This window comes from Octopus sinensis, linkage group LG2, assembly GCF_006345805.1.
Source record: "Octopus sinensis linkage group LG2, ASM634580v1, whole genome shotgun sequence".
In the NCBI taxonomy this organism is placed as follows: domain Eukaryota; kingdom Metazoa; phylum Mollusca; class Cephalopoda; order Octopoda; family Octopodidae; genus Octopus; species Octopus sinensis.
This window is the reverse complement of record NC_042998.1, coordinates 97,131,030-97,151,953: the sequence shown is the minus strand read 5'-3', so window position 1 is coordinate 97,151,953 and position 20,924 is coordinate 97,131,030. Positions and strand designations below refer to the sequence as shown.

At 34.4% G+C, this 20,924-nt stretch overlaps 1 protein-coding gene across 1 annotated transcript in view; it reads right to left on the bottom strand.

The window, feature by feature from the left end:
- The window catches only part of LOC115225406 (TATA-binding protein-associated factor 172), a 69,641-nt gene that overhangs the window by 10,016 nt on the left and 38,701 nt on the right, over positions 1-20,924 (bottom strand). Inside the window, exons 19-32 of the mRNA XM_036500747.1 lie at positions 18,449-18,577; positions 17,261-17,411; positions 17,019-17,086; positions 16,026-16,118; positions 15,153-15,294; positions 14,043-14,146; positions 12,835-13,036; positions 9,731-9,879; positions 9,479-9,631; positions 6,014-6,151; positions 5,456-5,607; positions 5,197-5,274; positions 4,134-4,197; positions 357-564 (exon numbers count right to left, since the gene is read on the bottom strand). Coding sequence (XP_036356640.1) covers positions 357-564; positions 4,134-4,197; positions 5,197-5,274; positions 5,456-5,607; positions 6,014-6,151; positions 9,479-9,631; positions 9,731-9,879; positions 12,835-13,036; positions 14,043-14,146; positions 15,153-15,294; positions 16,026-16,118; positions 17,019-17,086; positions 17,261-17,411; positions 18,449-18,577 — 1,831 coding nt within the window. The remainder of the gene's footprint in view (positions 1-356; positions 565-4,133; positions 4,198-5,196; positions 5,275-5,455; positions 5,608-6,013; positions 6,152-9,478; positions 9,632-9,730; positions 9,880-12,834; positions 13,037-14,042; positions 14,147-15,152; positions 15,295-16,025; positions 16,119-17,018; positions 17,087-17,260; positions 17,412-18,448; positions 18,578-20,924) is intronic.

Here is a 20,924-nt window from a genome sequence, read left to right as displayed (position 1 = left end):
CTCTTTGAGTGGTTGGCATTAGGAAGGGCATCCAGCTGTAGAAACACTGCCCGATCAGATTGGAGCCTGATGCAGCCATCTGGTTCACTGGACCTCAGTCAAATCGTCCAACCCATGCTAGCATGGAAAGTGGACGTTAAACGATGATAACACACAAGAAAAAATACTTAAAACCAATATTAGGAAAACTGACAACAAAAATATAAACAAAATATACAATTTACAATTCATAGTATAACTATGACATCAAAAATAAAGAAATAAAATTATTCACTTTTCCAAAACAGGTATAGGGAGTAATATCAAGAAAAAAATAGATTGTCAGAAAATATACATATATATATATATATATATACCTGCTTCTTGTTCCTTAGATGTGCTCTTTGCATCTCTACTTTGTAAAATTGGTTTTCCATAACGTGCTTGAAATTGTTTTTCTGTACCCAAAAAGCCAGGCATGAGAAAATCAAAAAGAGACCACAAGTCAAGCACATTATTTTGAATTGGTGTTCCTGACAGAATGAGCCGGTGGTTGCAACATAGCTGTTTCACTGCTTTGGACAGCTGAAGATAGAGAAATTGATGCACTTCAATATTTTACTGATACTTGTACAAATTATTTAATGAATAAGCATAGGTGTGACTCTGTGGTAAAAAGCTTATTTCCCAATCACATGGTTCCACGTTCAGTCCCATTGCATGGCACCTCAGGCAAGTGTCATCTATTATAGCTTCAGGCTGACCAAAGCCTTGTGAGTAGATTTGGTAGATGGAAACTGAAAGAAGCCTATCATGTGCGTGTGTGTGTGTATAATGTCTATGTATTTGTGTCTTCGTGTCTGTGTTTGTCCCCCACTACTACTAGATAACCAGTGTTTACATACCCATAACTTAGCAGTTCGGCAAAAAAGACCAATAAAATAGATACCAAGCTTAACAAAAAATAAGTACTGGGAACAATTCATTCAATTAAAAATTCCTCAAAGTGGTACCCAAGCATGGCCATAGTCAAGTGACTGAAACAAGTAAAAGGTAAAAGATAAATAGAGAGCAAGGTGTATATGTATTTATTTCCCTAAGAGTAAAGTGTAGTTTGTATGATGCTTGTGTTAGAACTGCAATGCTGCATGGCAGTGAGACATGGACCGTGAATGGAGAAGACTTAAGAAGACTGAAAATGAAGTGAGCATTCTTTGTTGGATATTTAATGTGAGTGCCTGTGAAAGAATTAGCACAGAAGTGCTTAGCACAGTTTAAGAGGAATCAGATATGTTCAAAAAAGAAGTCTGAGCTGATATGGTCATGTGATGTGTACAAATGAGGCGAGCTGTATAAAGAAGTGCTGTTTGCTTAATATGGCTGGAATTTGCTGAAGAGGAAGACCCAGGAAGACATGGGATGAAGTAGTGAAAGTTGACCTCAGGACCTTTGAGCCTGACAGATGAGATGAAAAAGGACCAGGATCTCTGCCAATATGGGATTCTCAAAAAGACTCGCCCACATCTGCAAGACTGAGTCCTGAAAGTGCTATTTTTTGTGTCCTCCAACCATAACAGTGACTCCTTCTCATGCACTACATCTACCTCTTCCCCTCACTCACTCTCATCCTTTACTACTTCTGCTACTACCTCCCTCTCTCATTCTCCCTTCAACTCTATCCATTTTGGCAGTCTTTCTCATTCTCTTTCCTATACAATCTTACAAATCACCCACCTACCCACTTCTACCCAGCTTGTGCATTGTGGGGCAACTTGGGCACCTTATCACCATTACCTGTCTTGCAGCTCCTGCTGATCATTGCCTCTTCTCACTTTTTTTTTCATACAAGGTGTAAGTAGCCACACAGATCCCTCTGCAGAGAGCTGCTCTGCCTCCCTTCTCTTTGCATGCAGCTGACCCCACCCCGCCATCTACTCCAGGGCTTGTAGTCCTGCTGCGAACTGCATGGCAATGTCAATAGTGCAGGTGACATGAGAAAAGCACCCGGTTCATGTGGTAAAGCAGTTGACATTAGGAAGGCCATCCCACTGCAAAAAGCATGCTAAAGCAGTCACTGAAGACTGAAGCAGTCCTTGGATGTATCAGTTCCTGTTAAACAGTCCAGCCCATGTCAGCATGGAACATAGGCATTAAATAATGTTGAAGATGATGATAATGAAAAATATACATTCCAACAAGGTGATTGGTACTTTAATATGGGTTTTAGGGCACAACAGGAAAACCATGATACGGCCAAACTGATGAACTCTCAACAACATTCAATACACAATAATGGTGTCTGTTTAATAGTTATCTCTGTTCAACTAGACCTATGACATGAATACTCGGTGTATCCTGGTTTCCATGCCTTACTAAATAGGAATAGTGAAAAGCTTTATTGTTGTTATGCTCTTTTCTTACTTGGAACACAAAATGATTATTCCAAAATTTCATTTAAATCTGCTAATATATCATCATCATCATCGTTTAACATCCGTTTTCCATGCTAGCATGGGTTGGACGGTTCGACTGGGGTCTGGGAAGCCAGGAGGCTGCACCAGGCTCCAGTCTGATCTGGCAGTGTTTCTACAGCTGGATGCCTTTCCTAACGCCAACCACTCCATGAGTGTAGTGGGTGCTTTTTATGTGCCACCGGCATGGAAGCCAGTCAAGGTGGTGCTGGCATTGGCCACATTCAGATGGTGCTTTTTACATGCCACAAGCACAGGTATCATAACTACAATTTCCATTTGTTTTTCATTTTGATATTGATGTACTTAACTCACTAGGTCTCCTCAAGCACAGCAGGTCGCCCTACGATCCAAGGTACTTTTGAATGAGCTGGGGCTGGTTATGCGAAGCTGGTGTAGGATACAGCCATGAACTTACTTTATCTACCGGGTCTTCGTAGTCACAGCATAGACATCTAAAATACTTAAGACCTTAAGTAATCATCTAATAAACCTTGAATTACATTTTTCTTCATTGACCAATATGACTAGGGAAATTAATAAATCCAAATGCTCCCAGTACATTATGTAGAATAGTTGGTAGTTGGTTTAGGAAGCGTATTCCAGCATAGGCACATGTGTGGCTGTGTGGTAAGAAGCTTGCTTCCCAATTACATGGTTCTACTGCATAGTACTTTGTACGAGTGTTTTCTACTAAAGCCTGAGGACAACCAAAGCCTTATGAGTGGATTTCGTAGATGGAAACTGAAAGCCTGTCGTGTATGTTTGTCCCCCACCACTACTTGACAAACAGCGTTAGTTTGTTTAAGTCCCCATAACTTAGTGGTTTGGCAAAAGAGACCAACAGAATAAGTACCAGGCATTAAAAAAAATACCAGGGTCGATTCGTTCGACTAAAAATTCTTCAAGGCTGTGCCCCAGCATGGCCGCAATTTAATGACTAAAATAAGTAGAAAATAAGTTTTATTCTAGACAGATCCAACCATTGCCAGCATGGAAAATGGACATTAAATAATGATGATGCTGTCTTCTTGGGAGATTATTACCTCGCTTAGAAACAGGTGGGGGTTGGCAACAATATTGGATATCCAGCTACGGCAAACTGCCCACTGCCCCAACATATTCTCAAGTAACCCACACAAACATAGAAAAGTAGACATTATTATTATGATGATGGAGGTGATGATGATGATGAAGTGCCAATTATTTAATGGATAATGCTCCTTCAACAAAAAATTAATTTGTGCCTAATCATTATTCTATAAAAAAACTCAGGAAGATCTGTACTCTGCAGCAGGAGTGTTAAGACTGGTCCCTCTGGTGGTGTAAATCACTTGTACGGTGCCAATTAAAAGCACCTGTTTGGTGCAATGTAAAAGCACCCGAGCAGTGCAACATAAAAGCGTCCATGTGGTATCACATAAAAGCACCCAGCATAGACCAGCACACTCTGTAAAGTGAATAGTGTTAGGAAGGGCATCCAGCTGTAGAAACCATGCCAAATCAGATTGGAGTTTGGTACAGCTCCCCAGATTGCCAGCTCTGGTCAAGTCATCCAACCCATGCCAGCATGGAGAACAGACATTAAATGATGATGATGAATGATGATGAATTAAAATACCAAGTAAAGATTAGCTAAAAAATAGTTCTATTATAATTCCATTAGAAAAAAATATATCTTACCTTGGTTTTACCATTCTTGATCATGTGACCTTCATCAAGAATGCAGTAATTCCAATGAATTGACCTGGAAAATCATAGATGATACTTTTTTTTTTTAAATAATTCAAATTAAATTTCCTATTTCACAAGAATACTTTGTTAAATACAAATTACAAGTTAAATACGATTTTAAAAAAACTCATTCAATAATTAATGAAGAACAATTTCTTTTAAATCAATAACTATGCTAATGAGCTTTTCTGAGATTGCTGATTTCAAGTTCACTCCCTATGGTTCTAAATTTGTATATCAGTCAAGGTTCACTAATTCTTTCATGCAGTGAGGTAGATAGTAGTGGTACACCAAAACAAATTGTACTGAGAGAAATCAAACCTAAATTACATCAAAAATTACTTGAGGGATAAACAAAAATGTAATTTGGGCCCATTCTGAAGCACTTGAGCAACATTGAAAAATGAAAGTAAGGATCTTTCAAAATTTCCACAGCCAGGAAAGCCTAGTATCAATTACAAATGATTGTTCAACTCACAAAATATAAGTAAAAAGAATAAAGAAAAAGTTTAAAAAAAGGTATTAGTAAAGAAATAATAAGAACACTGTATATATATATATATATATATATATATATATATATATATATGCACATATCTGATATAAAATATCCACATTGTTATGCATTATATTCCTATGCTATTCACATTATATAATAGTTTGAACCTCTAGAGGTGGTACCTCAAAAAGACTACAACCTAATGACAAACCAGTAAAAGATTTAAAACAAAAGAATATTAACAGTCAGCATAGATATACATATACAGTGCTATACCAACAGTGAAACAAATACTATTCCATATTTTAATATTTATGCAAACATTTCAATACTTATCAGAAGTGTATTAATGATAAGTTTTGCATTAGTTAATACCAAAGCAGACATTGGAGCACAATACAGTCACCTGATGAACTGAATCACTGAAATTGTCTGAATTATGCCAGCAAAAAAGACAGATGTTAAATATGATGATGATGGTGATGATGATAAAAGGAAAATTATTTTTCTTACCCAAAAAAGTCTATATCATTTCTGACAATGTCATAAGACACTACTACAAGGTTATGTTTTTTCACAAGTTTTTGTAATCTGAAAAAGAAATATATATAATCCTGAAGTATTTAACACTTTAACAGTTTCCAGATACTAAGCATTTTTTAAAGAATCAAAATTACTAGATATAACAAATTAATAACAGTTTTGATGTGCTAAATAAAATTAAACAGACTTTCTTGATATATATATATATTGTTCATGAAACTTTCATTACCTTACTCTTTCACCAGGTGGTCCAGTGTAGTGAAGAGGGTTCAAATATTTGGAAGATATGAATTTCTCTATTTCATATATCCAATGACCTGTCAAAGTTGGAGGACAAACTACTATTGAAGGTAAGTGGGCACAATCAGGGCTACCAGTTTTCTATGGAAAATAAAAACCAAACAATCATTTCAAAAAATAATGATGTATGTAAAGATACACAATACTTGAAAATATATAATTTCATAGGGCCTCACAAATTTACAGACAAAAGCCAATTGTTGTTCATTAAGTCCCCTTCCCCTTTAAAATAAATAGTTGTGTATGAGCTTTAAACACAATCACCAGTTCACAAAAAAAACCAGGATTCCCAAACAACTCAAAGATTCATATAGTTTGCATAAAAAAAACTTTATGCTCGCAAAATATCAGTACAACACTTATCTAATAGCTATGGTCAACATATGTAAAAAAAAAAAAAAATAGACCAATGTGTAAATCACAAATATGAAAAATAGTGTAAATGACAAATAATGACAGCACTAATACAATGTACACACATACCCACCTTAAATTCATCAAGTCGTCTATTATGATCACAGGACAATATACATATAGACTGCAATGTTTTTCCAAGACCCATATCATCACACAGAATACCATGTAATTTATATTTGTTCAGAAACCCCAGCCAATTAACACCATCCTAGAATTATTAAAAAAAAAACAATATTGTAAATAAAGTGATGATTAGTTGAGAGAAAATATAGGAAAGTTAATCCACAAAACCCATATTAAATATTAAATTAAGTTTGTTGATACCAACCAGCTCAAGACTATTTCTGTTCTATGATACAAACCTTCTGGGTTAACCTCCAGTGTTTGACACAAGAAAAAAACTGGAAAAAAATAGTGTAATAGGTATAAAACAACATGTAGTAAGTGAATATGAAAAAACATGTGCGCTGGTGAGACAACTTGGAAAATTCACATTGGGAGTGTTCCGAGTCCTCTCACCATTTCCTCATTTGTTGGCGCAATTTTTTCTTCATATTTGTTTACTACGCATTATTTTACACCTAGTACACTATTTGTTTTCAATTTTTGTGATGGGGGTGGGTGGGGTGCAGACTTGGAGAATTCACACAGTCCAGTAACCCGACTTCGACACCCAACTACCAAAAGAAAAAGTGCAATAGGTGTAAAATAATGTGTACTAAAATAGTGTAAAAACAAATGCACTCTGGTGAACAGGTGGGTGGTGAGGACAGAACTTGGAAAATTCACATGATCAAACTCACAGGATCCGAAAACTCAATGCTAACACCCGGTCAGAAAAATGAAAAAAAATAGTGTAATAAGTGTAAAACACAGCATGTAGTAAACAAATATGAAAAAAAAAAATGCGCACTGGTGAATGGGGGGAGGACTCGAAAAATTTGTTTACTCAAGGTGCCATGCAGTGGGACTGAACCCGGAACCGTGTGGTTGGGAAGAATATCCCATTTTCTTGAGGGGAAAAAATTGGATCGTGTGAATTGTCCTGGTCCACCAGAAATGGACTTGTTGTTTATACCCGAGAAATGGACAATGCACAGAGTATAATTATTTCTATAACATCACTCTCTATTAGTAAATTTTTTTTCTCGTAGCAATTTAAAGGAATGTTACAGATAATTTATTTTATTAACATGAACTGTCCGTCAACAGTGGAAAGTTTTGTAATTAGGGGCAGGGTAAGGGCGAATAATGGAAATTGTAGTTTTGATACCCATGGCAGTGGCACATAAAAAGCACCATCCGAACGTGGCTGTTGCCAGCGCCGCCTTGATTGGCGTCCATGCTGGTGGTGCATAAAAAGCACCAACTGATCGTCGCCGTTGCCAGCCTCCTCTGGCCCCTGTGCCAGTGGCATGTAAAAAGCACCCACTACACTCACAGAGTGGTTGGTGTTAGGAAGGACATCCAGCTGTAGAAACACTGCCAGATAAGACTGGAGCCTGGTGCAGCTTCATGGCTTCCCAGACCCCGGTCAAACCGTCCAACCCATGCTAGCAAGGAAAACGGATGCTAAACGATGATGATGATGATTGCAGCATGTAAGATATTTGTAAGCAATTCCTGAACAACAAAAACCGTTACTTTCACTGCAACATTTAAATTTCATTTGTGCCTAAATATTTTCATTCTTTGAAACCACGAAAAAACCCTGACAAAAATTTGTGCTGCATCTGTTTTGTCAGTGAACAAGTCTCGGTTTCAAAGTAACGAAAATATTGAGATTGAAATGAGATTTAAATGTTGCAGTGAAACTAAAGGGTTTTGTGTGTGTGTGTGTGTGTGAGAGAGTTCTTGAATGGCTTACAAACATCTACATTGCAATTGTTTCTGTTAATACCATCATGCAGAAGACAGAATTGAAAAAATTTTCTGTGCAAATTTTTGTTTTCATCTTCATTAATAGCATAGACAATTTTTCCTCTGAAATTCCACCTTCAGCCTCCAGGACACGTTGGCCAGCCCAAGGCTATATAGTTGAGGACACTTACTGGCAAACGGAGGGGGGGGGGCAGGACAATTCACATGACCCAATTTTTTTCCCCTCAAGAAAATGGATATTCTTCGCAACCACACAATTCCGGGCTCAGTTCCACTGCATGGCCCAATGTGCCATGCAGTAGACCCTGTGACTTTGATCATGTGAATTTTCCGAGTATTCTCTCCCACCCCGTTTGCCAGTGCACATTTTTTTCCTTATTCATTTACATGTTGTTTTACACTTTTTACACTATTGTTGTTTTTTTTTCATTTTTGTGACAAGTGGTAACATTGCGCCAATGAACGGAGAAATGGTGAGTGGACTCAGAACACTCCTGATGTGAATTTTCTGAGTCGTTTCCCCCCACTCCTGTTCGCCAGTGTGCATTTTTTTTTTCATATTTGTTTACTATATGTTGTTTTACACCTATTACACTATTTTTTTCTTCATTTTTTTGCTAGGGTCAAACACTGGAAGTTAACCACCTTCTGTAATCAAAATTAAAACTTTCCTTCAAAATTTTCAGCCTTAATAAAGACAAAATGATTTTATAAAATTCTACAATCTCTTCAGAACTAATTAAAATTAAGACAGTGTATTTCAACAGAAATATAGAAATGACAGGGTTAACCCAGAACAGAATAGAAAATATATAATGTAACAAAAAACTTGTAGATATAAAGAATACTACATAAGATGGAGAAATCTTGCTTCACTCAATTTTCTCTTATATTCTTTCACATATTTGCTTTTTTACTTGAATATATTCATTTACTGATTTCATTCATTGGACTGTAACCATGCTAGGGCACTGCCCTTCAAGGGCTCTTAGTCAACCACATCAAACTCAGCCTGATACATATCTATCAATCCATATTTGTCAAAATGCTAAGTTATGCCTTGTGCCTACAGTTGAAAGAATTACTACCATGTGCTGAGTTTAAATTCTGCCAAGATTGGCTTTACTTTTCATCCTTTCAAGGCTTATAATTAGAATTATTATTGCTGTTGTTCTTGTTTAACACAGCAACTTTACTGAGAGATGTAATAAAGCATCAGCTGTCTACAACCAATAGACTAAATACTTTTCATTCAGATTTCAAGAACTTTGCGAGGTATTCATGCAGTTTCAAGCAATGCTATTTTCTGTAGATGTGCTACCTACTATTATTATTAAAATAAAGGTGGCAAGTTGGTAGAATAATTAGCAAGTCAGACAAAATGCTTAGCAGTATTTCGTCCGTATTTACATTCTGAGTTTAAATTCCTCCGAGGTTGACATCCTTTCAGGGTCAATGAACTAAGATCTGGGACTGATGTAATCAACAAACTCCTCCCTTAAAATTTCAGGCCTTGTGCCTATAGCAGGAAGGATGATGACAATGACAAGTAAAGCCTAGAAAAATTAGAACTTATTGTAATAATAAAACATATATTAAACATTTTAAATCTGAAAGATAGGTAGTAATATATATTTGTAAACCCACTATTTACCTGTTGGTATTTACGAAGTTCAGCAGTAATTGGAACAGATACAACATAATTTTCAATCTTTGAGTTGTCTAATAACTGCTCTAAGAACTTGCGTTCTCGTTCTTTCTGTTGTACTAAAGATGTTTTCATTTTGGGGTTGTCAGAAAGGCCTGCCTGAAAAATACAAATTGATATTTAGACATTAAATTATAAACTTAAGAAACTTAAGCATGACAATATTTTCAAAGAATAAATAAATTAAATAAAAGTTACCTCAAGAGGTAGCAAACAAATGAGGGTTGCAAAACAATGAGTAGCCATGAGTCGAACAGCTTCATTCTGGTCACACATTCGACCCAAGATAGGTACCACAAGTAGTACAATAAAGGGAATTATATTTACTCCAAGACGATCAATAACATCTTCTAGTTAAGAAAATTATATTTTTTAAATATCAGTCTGAAAATTAAAAGGAAATATGAAACAAATTCATCCTGAAAATTAAAATTCTAATGTCTTTCTATGCATATATCTGCTTTTATTTGCATAACACTCCCCCCACTTCTCTTTGTTTCCCCATTTCTCATACTACTTCTTTATCATGGGCCACCTAGAACTCTACAAAAGCAAGTTCAACCATTGAGCTTTTGTTATTCAAAAGACTAAGGGAGATAATACGATCCTTCTACATGCGATTTAATAGCAGAGAAACAAAACAAATGAATGCAATGAACAGGAAAAGGATTAATTGTGCATGGGTGGTGAATAAGCGGTCTTATTAGACAAGCTGAGAAAGTAAATAGGCATCGAAAACACTGATATATCTATATTCCATTTAAGCATATGACAACTGAATGCACAGTATTAAGAAGTCTTATCAAAGGCAAAACACATCAGTTGTTCTTGTGAGTGACTGCAGCAATGATGCTCATCTCAGCTTCATATATATTGTACTTTTAACACAATAAGTCTATGAAAAGATCTTATCTCATACAATTCTACAGCTTCATATCTTCTAGTGGTGTGCACACTAAAGTATGATACAAAGATGGTGATTTTCATCTTGGTGATTTTCATCTTAATTCTTTTTCTCAATTGAGTATATTGAGTTTTTCTACAGCCCTGCAACCTTCCACAATACCAAAGAATGTTTTATTCAATATTTCCTACATATCAAGGCAGGAATTTAATTTCAGCAGGTGATAATTGGGTGCACAACATTGATAATGCCTCAAGAAAGGTGAAACATGTCTGTCATTCTTGTGAGTCACTGCAGTGACAATGTTCATCTTGCTCTGATATATATTGTGTCTATGAAAAGAATACCTTAGACAATTCCATAGCTTCATGCCTTCTAATGGTTGTATACATTTAGCACAATACACAGATGGTAATTATATATTCATTCATTTAACATCTGTTTTTCCATGCTACCATGGGTTAGACCAGGAATGAGCAACCTTTTCCAAGAAATGGGTAGTATGAGACATGCACCAGGTGGGCTACACAACAAAAAAAAATTCATGGAAATTTTTCATTAAGCATGCCATTCAAAAAGTCGCAGTTTGCCCATGACTGTGTTAGCTAGTAAGGTATTAGGGGCAGGATTTTTACAGCTGGATGCTCTTTTTGTCACCAACCTTATATGTTTTTCAAGTAAGTGTCTCTTTTTTAATCAAAAGGAATCTGAAAGCACAGAGCTTATTTATTAGAAAATGTCAACAAGTAGCCAGTCTCTACCCAATTACAAACAGCAATGTTTGTAATTGTAGCCCAGCATGGATTATAAACATTCAGACACACATACATGCATGCATGCATGCACACAGAGCAGGCTTCTTTCAGTTTCTGTCCACCAATTTCCCTCACAAAGTATCTGGTCTGTCTGGGGCTATAACAGAAATATTTATTCAAGGGGCATGAAGTGTGACTGAACCTAAAATCACTTGACTGCGAAACAAACTTCTTAATCACACAAGCCTACATCTCTAGACAACCATACCTATACCTATATATAGCATGGTGGTTGAAAAACATTTTGAATCAAGCAAAAAAGAGGGGACAGCTATTGATACAAATTGTTACAGATTAAAGGCCAACTGAAAGTAGGCTACAGAATACAAAACTGCATTCCTGGGGCAAAAAGATCGTATAAATTGTTTAGTACAAAATTTTTAAAGTAACTAAACATCCATTCAGATTACTGATTTTTTGCATGCAGTCAGTTGAATCAACCCCAATACAAACAAGGATCTTTTTATTGGATCTGAAGAGAAGAATAAAAAGTATAGTGAACTTAAGTAGAATATGAACTTGGTATATAGATAAATAGAACTGAATACTGAATGGCATTCAGTTAAACTTTACCATTTCTTTCATTCTAGTGCCCTTTCTATAGCAAATGAGTTTTATCTCTTAGACATAACACAATACACTACTTACAGTACACTGAATTGAATGCAATAAATGAAGACTAAAATGTGCATAATGTACAAAAGACAATGCTTGACATATTGTTGTCTCAACAATATGTCGATTTCTAAATTTACAAAAATCATTCCAGTCACATGCACAAATGGTATTATTGAAGCAATGTCGAGACTTGTGGAATTAAGTCAAACAAATGTTATTGCATGTGGGATGAATCTGACTATTGGCCAAACCCACTGTGAGGATTGCCCAATCGCCCACCTTTAACAAGACAGGGCAGGCAGTGTTTCTCTGTCTAGTGGCTATGACAAAAGAGCTTGGGTAGTGGACAAGGCTGAAAGGATTGAGGAAAGATGCCTTCCTCTTCAGTCAAGCCCTCATTGGCTTTTTGAAATTACACCTTAAAAGGATAGTGATGGTGGAGAGGAAAGTGCTACCTCCCAGTGAATTTGTGAAAAGATGGGTGACTATGGCGAAAATGGCGAGGGTGACTACAGCAAAAATGGCAAGCACAAGCCTGCAGAATGGAGAACAACAGTTGGGAGAGGGCTTGTATTTTTGGTGGACTGGGTATCCCTGGATTTGTGGGGTTTGATTGGCCTTAATTAGAGTCACTCCTGTATCAGGAGGATGACACCTTCATGTTATCACAAACTTTGTATACTATATACACTTTTATTGCATTTCACCATCTTTTCCATTTCTTACTCATCTTTTAAATAAACCCCAACAAATTGTTGACTGTCTTTGTGATGTCCCCTTCATCTGTGCCCCAGTGGCTAAGAAAAGAAATTACGATTATTATTCCCGTTTTTTTTTTATCGTACCATACAACAATTTTATACCCATTATAAATTATTTCTAAACAGAAAAAAAAGAGAGAATTGCTTGACTGGAACTAAGGTGTTGCATAAAACAAAAAACGTCATACAAGACAAAAAGGATACTGGCTAGAACTTCACATGCCCCTTGTCGTTGTGTGAGATTATCTGAGACACCAAGGTAAGGCAACACAACTTCAATGATGTGTGTCATGACAAAAAGTGTATCTAGTTGAGCAAGAGTACCAACAACACGACAAGCCAAGTGACGGATACTGGTGTAGCAGTTCTGTAGATATCCACTTAAATCAGGAAGCAATTCTAGGACCTAAAATAGAAATTTCCACATATCAAATGAATCAAGAATATAAACAGTAACAAAAAAAATAAACTATCTAAATAAGAAATCTACTCTTTTAAAAAGCAAATGAATTCTTAAAAAAGGCCACTTGAAAAGAGGCCTGATCAGCCATCATGTGAAAACCAAACAAATTAAAATAAGACAATCTGTCAGATCATGACAGCTTCACTTATGGATATATTTATTTCTTTACAAGGTAGCACCATAAATAAAATGATAAAAGCTGAAATAACTGCCTTTCAAGTAGTTTTCTGCCAGTTATTGTAATAAGAATTTGAGGTGGGAGGCACTCTCCATAGTCTGCAACACTGATTGATGGACACCGCCTATATAAATTCAACTCTTTCTCTCTCTCTCTTTCTTTTTTTTCTCTCTCTCTCAGTTATTTTCCAAAGTGACATTTCCTAATTTAAGACAGTGGAGTGTAGTTTGAGGGAAATTTAGCTTTTATATCTTGTAGGTCAAATGTCAAGTACGTTTTCTAGTTGTGTATACCCAAAACTTTGCTGAAAGATATTCCAGTTATGACAACCTCATCATTCATATATCAAAAAGTATTTATTTAAAACAGTAAGGTATAACTGTTTGCGATTATTCAAAATCATTCCACATCAAGAACACAGTCACTCAGCTATCTATTTTCATCATGTTTAGTGACTAGGTTTAGCTTCTTATTGACCAACATTGTCTACCAACAAAAATTCTCTTTCTCTGTTCCCTTCCTGTCTTACATTTTTATACTTTCAGAGTATGTGGTTGAATTAACAAGTCCATTACTTCAGAGAAATGATCATCTTTACAGAAACATTGTGAATCTTGATTTCCTTTTGTAAGGTAAAGAGGGAGATTTCTTTTTGGTTAATTATATACATGACACCTTAACATCATTACAATAAAATTTAATAACAATAAATCCAAATATCTGATCCTTTATATCAGGCTTATCAAATTTAGAGAATTTTCAAAATCTTACTTGAGATAAGAGAGATTTACTAAGTGCATTAGCTACACATTCCAAAACTTGCAAACTGTTAATAATTTCTTGTAATTCTGTTTCTGATAGTTTACCACTATTAGCTAGAAAAAGAAAACAAACAAACAAAATTGACATTATTATTTGTAAAATTTAAACTAATTCTCAAGTAATATTCATTCAAACATATCGTCAACAACTTTGGAAGGAGACAATTCAAGAATAAACTAAGATTTTCCATGAAATTTTGATTAAAATTTTAATTTACTATCATTATTCAGTAACATCAAAAATGGAATGGCACAAAAAGTGATGTCACTAAAATTGCTTCTCCATGTTATTTATGAACCCCATTCAATTTGAGATGAAGTTTCCTAGGAGTTTTTTTATAAATAACTTAAAAGTATCAACTTGCAATATTCAATATTATGTAGTTTAACCAATAGGCATGCACAAGACATATTACAGGGCAGATTACATTACCCTTGCTGCCACTCTCTATTGTCTAGCTTTTATAATAAGTAATCAATTAAAAGATTATGAATAATAATTATATTCAATGCAGGGTGGAATAAAGCAAAACAAAATATTTAAAAATAATATTAAAAATAAGTATGTACAAGCAAAATAAACTACATTATATGAAAAGATTGTAGAGCACAAAAATAGCAAGGATTAATCAAATAATTTATTACTAATAATATTAATAGTTATTAATGAAGAGACTAATTCTTTCTAATTTGGGCACAAGGCCAGCAATTTTAGGGAGAGGAGGTTAGATGAATACATCAGCACAATGCTTAACTGGTACTTATTTCATCAACCCCAAAATAAGGAAAAGTAAAGTTGACTTCAGCAGAATCTGAACTCAGAACATAAAGAGCTGGAAGAAATGCCATTAAGCATTTTGTCCAATGCGTTAACGATTCTGCCACCTTGTTACCTTAACTGAGAGAGAGAATAATGGAAAACAATTCACTAAGTAAATTCATTACTTTTTTTTTTTATTAAAAGTAACCACAAACAATCTTATGAAAGTTTAATACAGATGCATTTTTAAATTCCATTAAGAAATAAACGAATTTTAAAAAGGTGAAGCAAAAAATATACCTTCTTTGATTTTGTTATCATTCAAATTCAAGGTAATATTAGACCAAAGAGCAGGAACCTCAGTGGGTAAATCATCTTGAAACAAACGTGCTATGGTACTTAATGCACATTCAGATCCTACACGTTGAATAGCTAAAAACTTCTGTAAAAAAAAGAGAAAATTTCCATTTTAATCAAGATGCCTTAAAAAATAACATTTTAAGATAACTTACTTGCTCTTGTAATTTTCTGATTTTAATAGGAACTATTATAATTCTGCCATTTGCTTTTATCAAAATTAGGTTACTTCTTAGTGACATTTAAAAATTTTGAAAATATTAATTTCTGTAATTCATTCTATGTACATAATCTATTTTATGTGTATGTGAAATTACTTGGATGATAAATAAAAAAAATTTCAAAATTATATATATGCTTTAGATCTTCACTCAAGTGGACAGTCTTCATTATTATCTTGTCATAATAAACTTTGTTATATTATCAAAATAGTTACAGACATGGTTGTGTGGTTAAGCCCAGGTCAACCAAAGCCTTGTGAGCAGATTTGGTAGACGGAAACTGAAAGCCCATCATGTGTGTGTCTTTGTGCTGGTATTACATAATAGTTGTAAATGAATGTCACTGTCATATAAGCAGTGTGTTTCATTTTCAATATTCTGTGAAAAACAGACTATTGGCCACAGAATATTTCCATAAGGAAATATCTTGCTTAGAAACAGACAGGAAGTGCACTAGAAATCTGCTTCAATAAACTCCATTTGACCCATGCAAGCATGGAAAAGTAAACATTAAGACAATGATCATGATGAAACTGACAGTAAATATACTTTTTTAGTTTCAGTTTCACTGACAGGAAGAAGTAAAAATAAATACCTCATTTACTTCATTTTCATTTGTGTTAAGATCAACTGAGGCATTAGAAGCAGCTGAAGCCTGTTGACAATTCTTGTAGTTTTTCTCTGGAGTCTAGAAATTAGAAATTTTATAAGAATATTTTGCATATTAAGCTGACACTTTCTGTTAACTGGAGGTAGAAAACTTATATCAAATCATTTACACTATTTGTCCATAACAGTAATTATCTTTCATAGATGCTTAGCACTGTTATTATAACCTGTCCCCAATTAACTATAACTTTCTAATTACAGCAGATTCTCAAATGTTACAGCTTATGTTTCTCTGCCATAGACCATATCATTTTTAACAGAAGTCATTTATATATAGAGAGGGATGGAGGGGGAGGGAGAGGGGGTAAGTATAGCAGTTAACATTCTTGAGACTCAGTCACAATGCTAATTTGAGCTCCTTCTCCATTACTAATTGTGAAACATAATCAAAATTATCACTCATTATCAAACAGTGGAACAAACCTAGTTAGACTTTGGATGATCTTATCACTAAGTCACCTTCAGGTATCCCAATTTCATGATGATGAGAGACTCATCATCACCATTGTAACAATTTTCCCATCCATGCAAGAGGTCATCACAGTCCAAGTCATTTTTTTTTCCTAAGTTACTACCTTCCTAGTGGAATCAAAGAACTACACCAAATCCCACTCGTAGATTTCATTTTTGGCATAATTTCTACAACTGAATTTTCTTTCTAACAACTGCTTAGAAGAGTACACGGGATGCTTTTATCATGGCACTAGCATTAGACATAGTGCCATATTTTTGACAAGAAGGAACCATCCTCTCTACCCTATATAGTTTCCATTTGTTCCTCAACCTCTTCATAGAGAATGCACTGTATTGTGGCACCAGCACTAGAGATGTTCCCATATCTTCAACATGAAAGAGTCCTCTCCACCTTACATTGTCTAATTTTAGTTTATAAAAATATAAACATAAAACAGGATCTTACTTTCTGTTGGTTTGTTAATGTAAGAATACCAGAATATTCAGTACAGCCAACCTCATTATTTTGATCATCTATAAAAAAAAGATTAAACACATAAATAAATCCAAAAAGTAAGATATACATTATATGAACAACTAAAACATATTTTCAAGACTAATACAATTATTTAATTACATTTAACAATTTCATAGAAAATAATTATTTTTTGTTTCAATTTCTAGCTTACTGACCAAAACATTATTTACCTGAGTCTTTGAGTGCTAATTTGATAGTGGGTGTTATTGATGAATCTGAACACAGGAATGTGCAAAGGTTTTTTATCACTTTATCACTTGGATTAGGAGTTCGAGATAAACACATTTTCAAAAGCCTTGCTAAACAATTTGCAGCACACATCTGGAAAAATAATGAAAATCTTCAAAGAAATCACTTTTTTTTAATATTGTTATATTTAAAAGAGATGATGAAAACTTGTGAGTAGTTCCAAAATATGAATGATTTTAAATTAAATTGTAATTTCTCAACAGGATTCCAATATTGTTCAATCATGGTTGTCATAATACAGTTTCTATTAACCAACTTTTTAATTAACAAATTTGCTTTTAAATCAATTTTAGGTATGGAGCTAAGGTGCTTTCTTGACTAATAAGATCAACAAGTAATTTAAGGCCATTTTTCCCAACTGAATAGAGGTCACTCTTGTGAGACCATTAACAGTCTTCTCCAAAATGCCCTATCCTTTACATACCACCTCAAAAAACATTCAAATGAGTTTGATTAATTGCTTGACCAAGCACAAGTTTAAAAGTTACAATATATATATATATATATATATATATATATATATCTGTAGCAAGAAGAAAACTAACTTAATATAGCATTAAGTTAGAAACAGCTAAATTATAGGCATGTAAAGAATCTCAAAGACAACTTTGATAATAAAGCATCAAATGGCAAAATGCTTGTTATTAAGTCACCCACAGTAAGGAGGCAAAAATATAAGTGTAAGTATACATAAGGCATCTTCATATAAAGATTCTTTTTCAACTGAATTGTGAAATATATCAAATAGAGTAATATGAGCAGGAATATACAAATGAAAACTATTAGAGTGGCTGAACTTTTATGAGTCCCAACAAAAGTCTAAAATTTTAAGCAAATATGAAATTGACTCTAGACATAACTATTATTTTTTAAGTAAAAAGACTAAGACCTCTTTCTGAATGATTGATGCTTTCCAAAAATACTTTGTCGTTCTAGCTCAAAAAGATAAAGATAAACTATTAAAAAGGTGTAAGAAGTTTGAATCTACATGGTAATGAATCTTGGGCACAGAAGAAGCTGAACAAAAATGAGTTAGAAACAATAGGTTGAATGCCTAACATTAATCTGTATGAAAAGCAGTGCACAAATGAGCTAAGAGAACAACTTACCATTAATGGTGTTAGCTGAGATATACAGGTAAGATATGTAGTTGGTATGGGCTTGAGATGACAATGGAAGATGAATGTTAAGTTAAAAGGCACCATATGCTGAATGTGGAAGCAGTCTGTGGCAGAAGACCAAGGAAGATATAGGAAGTGATGAGGTCAAATTTCAAGGTCTTGGGCTTCGCAGATGAAATGGCACAAGATTGAGACATGTGGCAATTTGCTGTTCTGCAGAGCTATCCAGCCCATGTCATCATTGAAAAGCAGACACTAAAATGATGTGAAGATACTTCCCTTATAGCAGTATACATAAGAGTACTATATCTGTAATTCCATTTTCTCCATATTTTTTATTACTTGGTGTTTAGGAAAAAGAAAGAAATGTGATACTATATGTAATACATATCTTCAAAAGAGATGTAGCAACATTCTTGATAGACTTATATGTTAAGTAAGTCAGAGTATCACGTAATCCATATTAATCAAATTTTTCTCAAGCCAAAAATTTATTGCATATTAATGACTTTACCAAAATTGCATCAAGCAAACTTAGCTTTCCCTTTAAAGTAGAGAAACACTCAGCTTTTGAATGTCATCCAAAGAAAAACCATACCAAAGCTTTTGTGCTTTTACTGAAAATGTCAAATGACCTTTGATAAGTATACCGGCACCAAAATCACAAATCAGAATGAATAAACTGGTATTTAAAAGGCAAAATAAACTTGCTTCTCATTAGGTTTATGTTTAATCATAAGCATTTAAATTTCCCTACTGAAAATCTTCTGTCAGCTAAGTCAACACTACACAGTTGGTGATGTATAAAATTTACACCTAGTCTTTCAGTTAACATTAGAAGGCCTTTTATTTATTCTTTTCATCTAAATAAATGGGTATTCATAGTAGAGTTGAAATTAAATTTCAGTGCAATCACAATTTAAACTCTACACTGATGTGAAAATTATAAATCAATTTCAAACTGTCTCATAATAGATAGTATGCTTGAAATATATTACAATATTTTGATGAGCAAAGAACAGCAAGTAAATAAAAACACTTTAGCATGCCCCTTTACAGTGCAAGTTCAAATCCTAGTAGAGTGTGCCTTACCTTTTTAAAATAAATACCAGCAATGTGTTAGAATCAATTTCCTCAACTTTGCTCCCATCCCAGCTCTACCAAGTCCAAACAATCAATCTTAGAATAATAGAAAATGTTTACTGATAAATTACACTTTTGTTTGTTCTTAACTGATATATCTAGTTGAAAGAAACATATATTGTTCATATTCTTAATAACTGTTTTATCATATTTTTAAATCATAGTTCATATATTTAATGAAGATATAGATGAGCATTGAAATTATTGTTACCGATGTTGAGAAGTCCATCCTATGACTCAGCAGTAGTTAACTAAACAGAGAAACACACACAAGTTCGTCCCACCCAACTGACTTGAAGCTACAATGTATATTTTGTTATTGTAGATACACAAGTAATTTTTTAAAAATTGAAGTTTCTTATCCTGTCAGAAAAATTAGGTTGTCTAGGTAAGCATAACAGTTTCACATTAGAATAATTAAAGACTTGTTTTCATTCGTTGTCAATGATGATGATGATCATCATCATAAATATGTAATAAATAAAATGAGAGAGCCTGTATGAAATCAATCTGTGACTTCTAGTTACCTCAGACCAAACTGCATATCTTTCATTAACATAATTCAAATAAATTAGTTGTGGCCAGTGCCAAGTTGTGGCACGTAAAAAGCACCATTCATGCATTGGGCCTAATGGAGACAGTGACATCAAGCCAAGTGAGGTCACGATTGTGCCTAATGCCAGTGCTGTCTGACTGGCACTCATGCCGATGGCACATAAAAACCACCATTCAAGCGTTGGGATTCATGGAGGCAGTGACAGGTGACCAAGACCCTTGATGATACACCGTGCTTGCGTTGACCTGTCAATCGAAGTGAGACTGTAGTTGTGGCTGATGCCAGTATCAGGTCAATGGCACCCATGCCAGTGACACATAAAAAGCACCCACTACACTCTCAGATTGGTTGGCATTAGGAAGGGCATCCAGCCATAGAAATGTTACCAAATCAGATTGAAACCTGGTGCAGCCCCACCAACTTAACAGTTTCCAGTGAAATCGTTCAACCCATGCCAGCATGGAAAGCAGACATTAAATGATGATGATGAAATTGAAATATATTTCCAATATATAATCAGGTTTCAAATACAGAGTGAAATGAGGATTAATATAGATAATAAAGCGGACGTTAAATGATGATGATGATGATGAGATTGTCCAAATGAAAATGTGCAGGTTCAACTATAAATATTTTCTAACTTGATTTGATTTGGTTTAAATTAAGGTACTAACTCTACTTAGATTATTATAAAGTAGCCTGTGTAAGTACAAAGCAGATAAGGTGCTATTACCTCTGCTGACAACAAAGGTTTTCTCTCTCCAA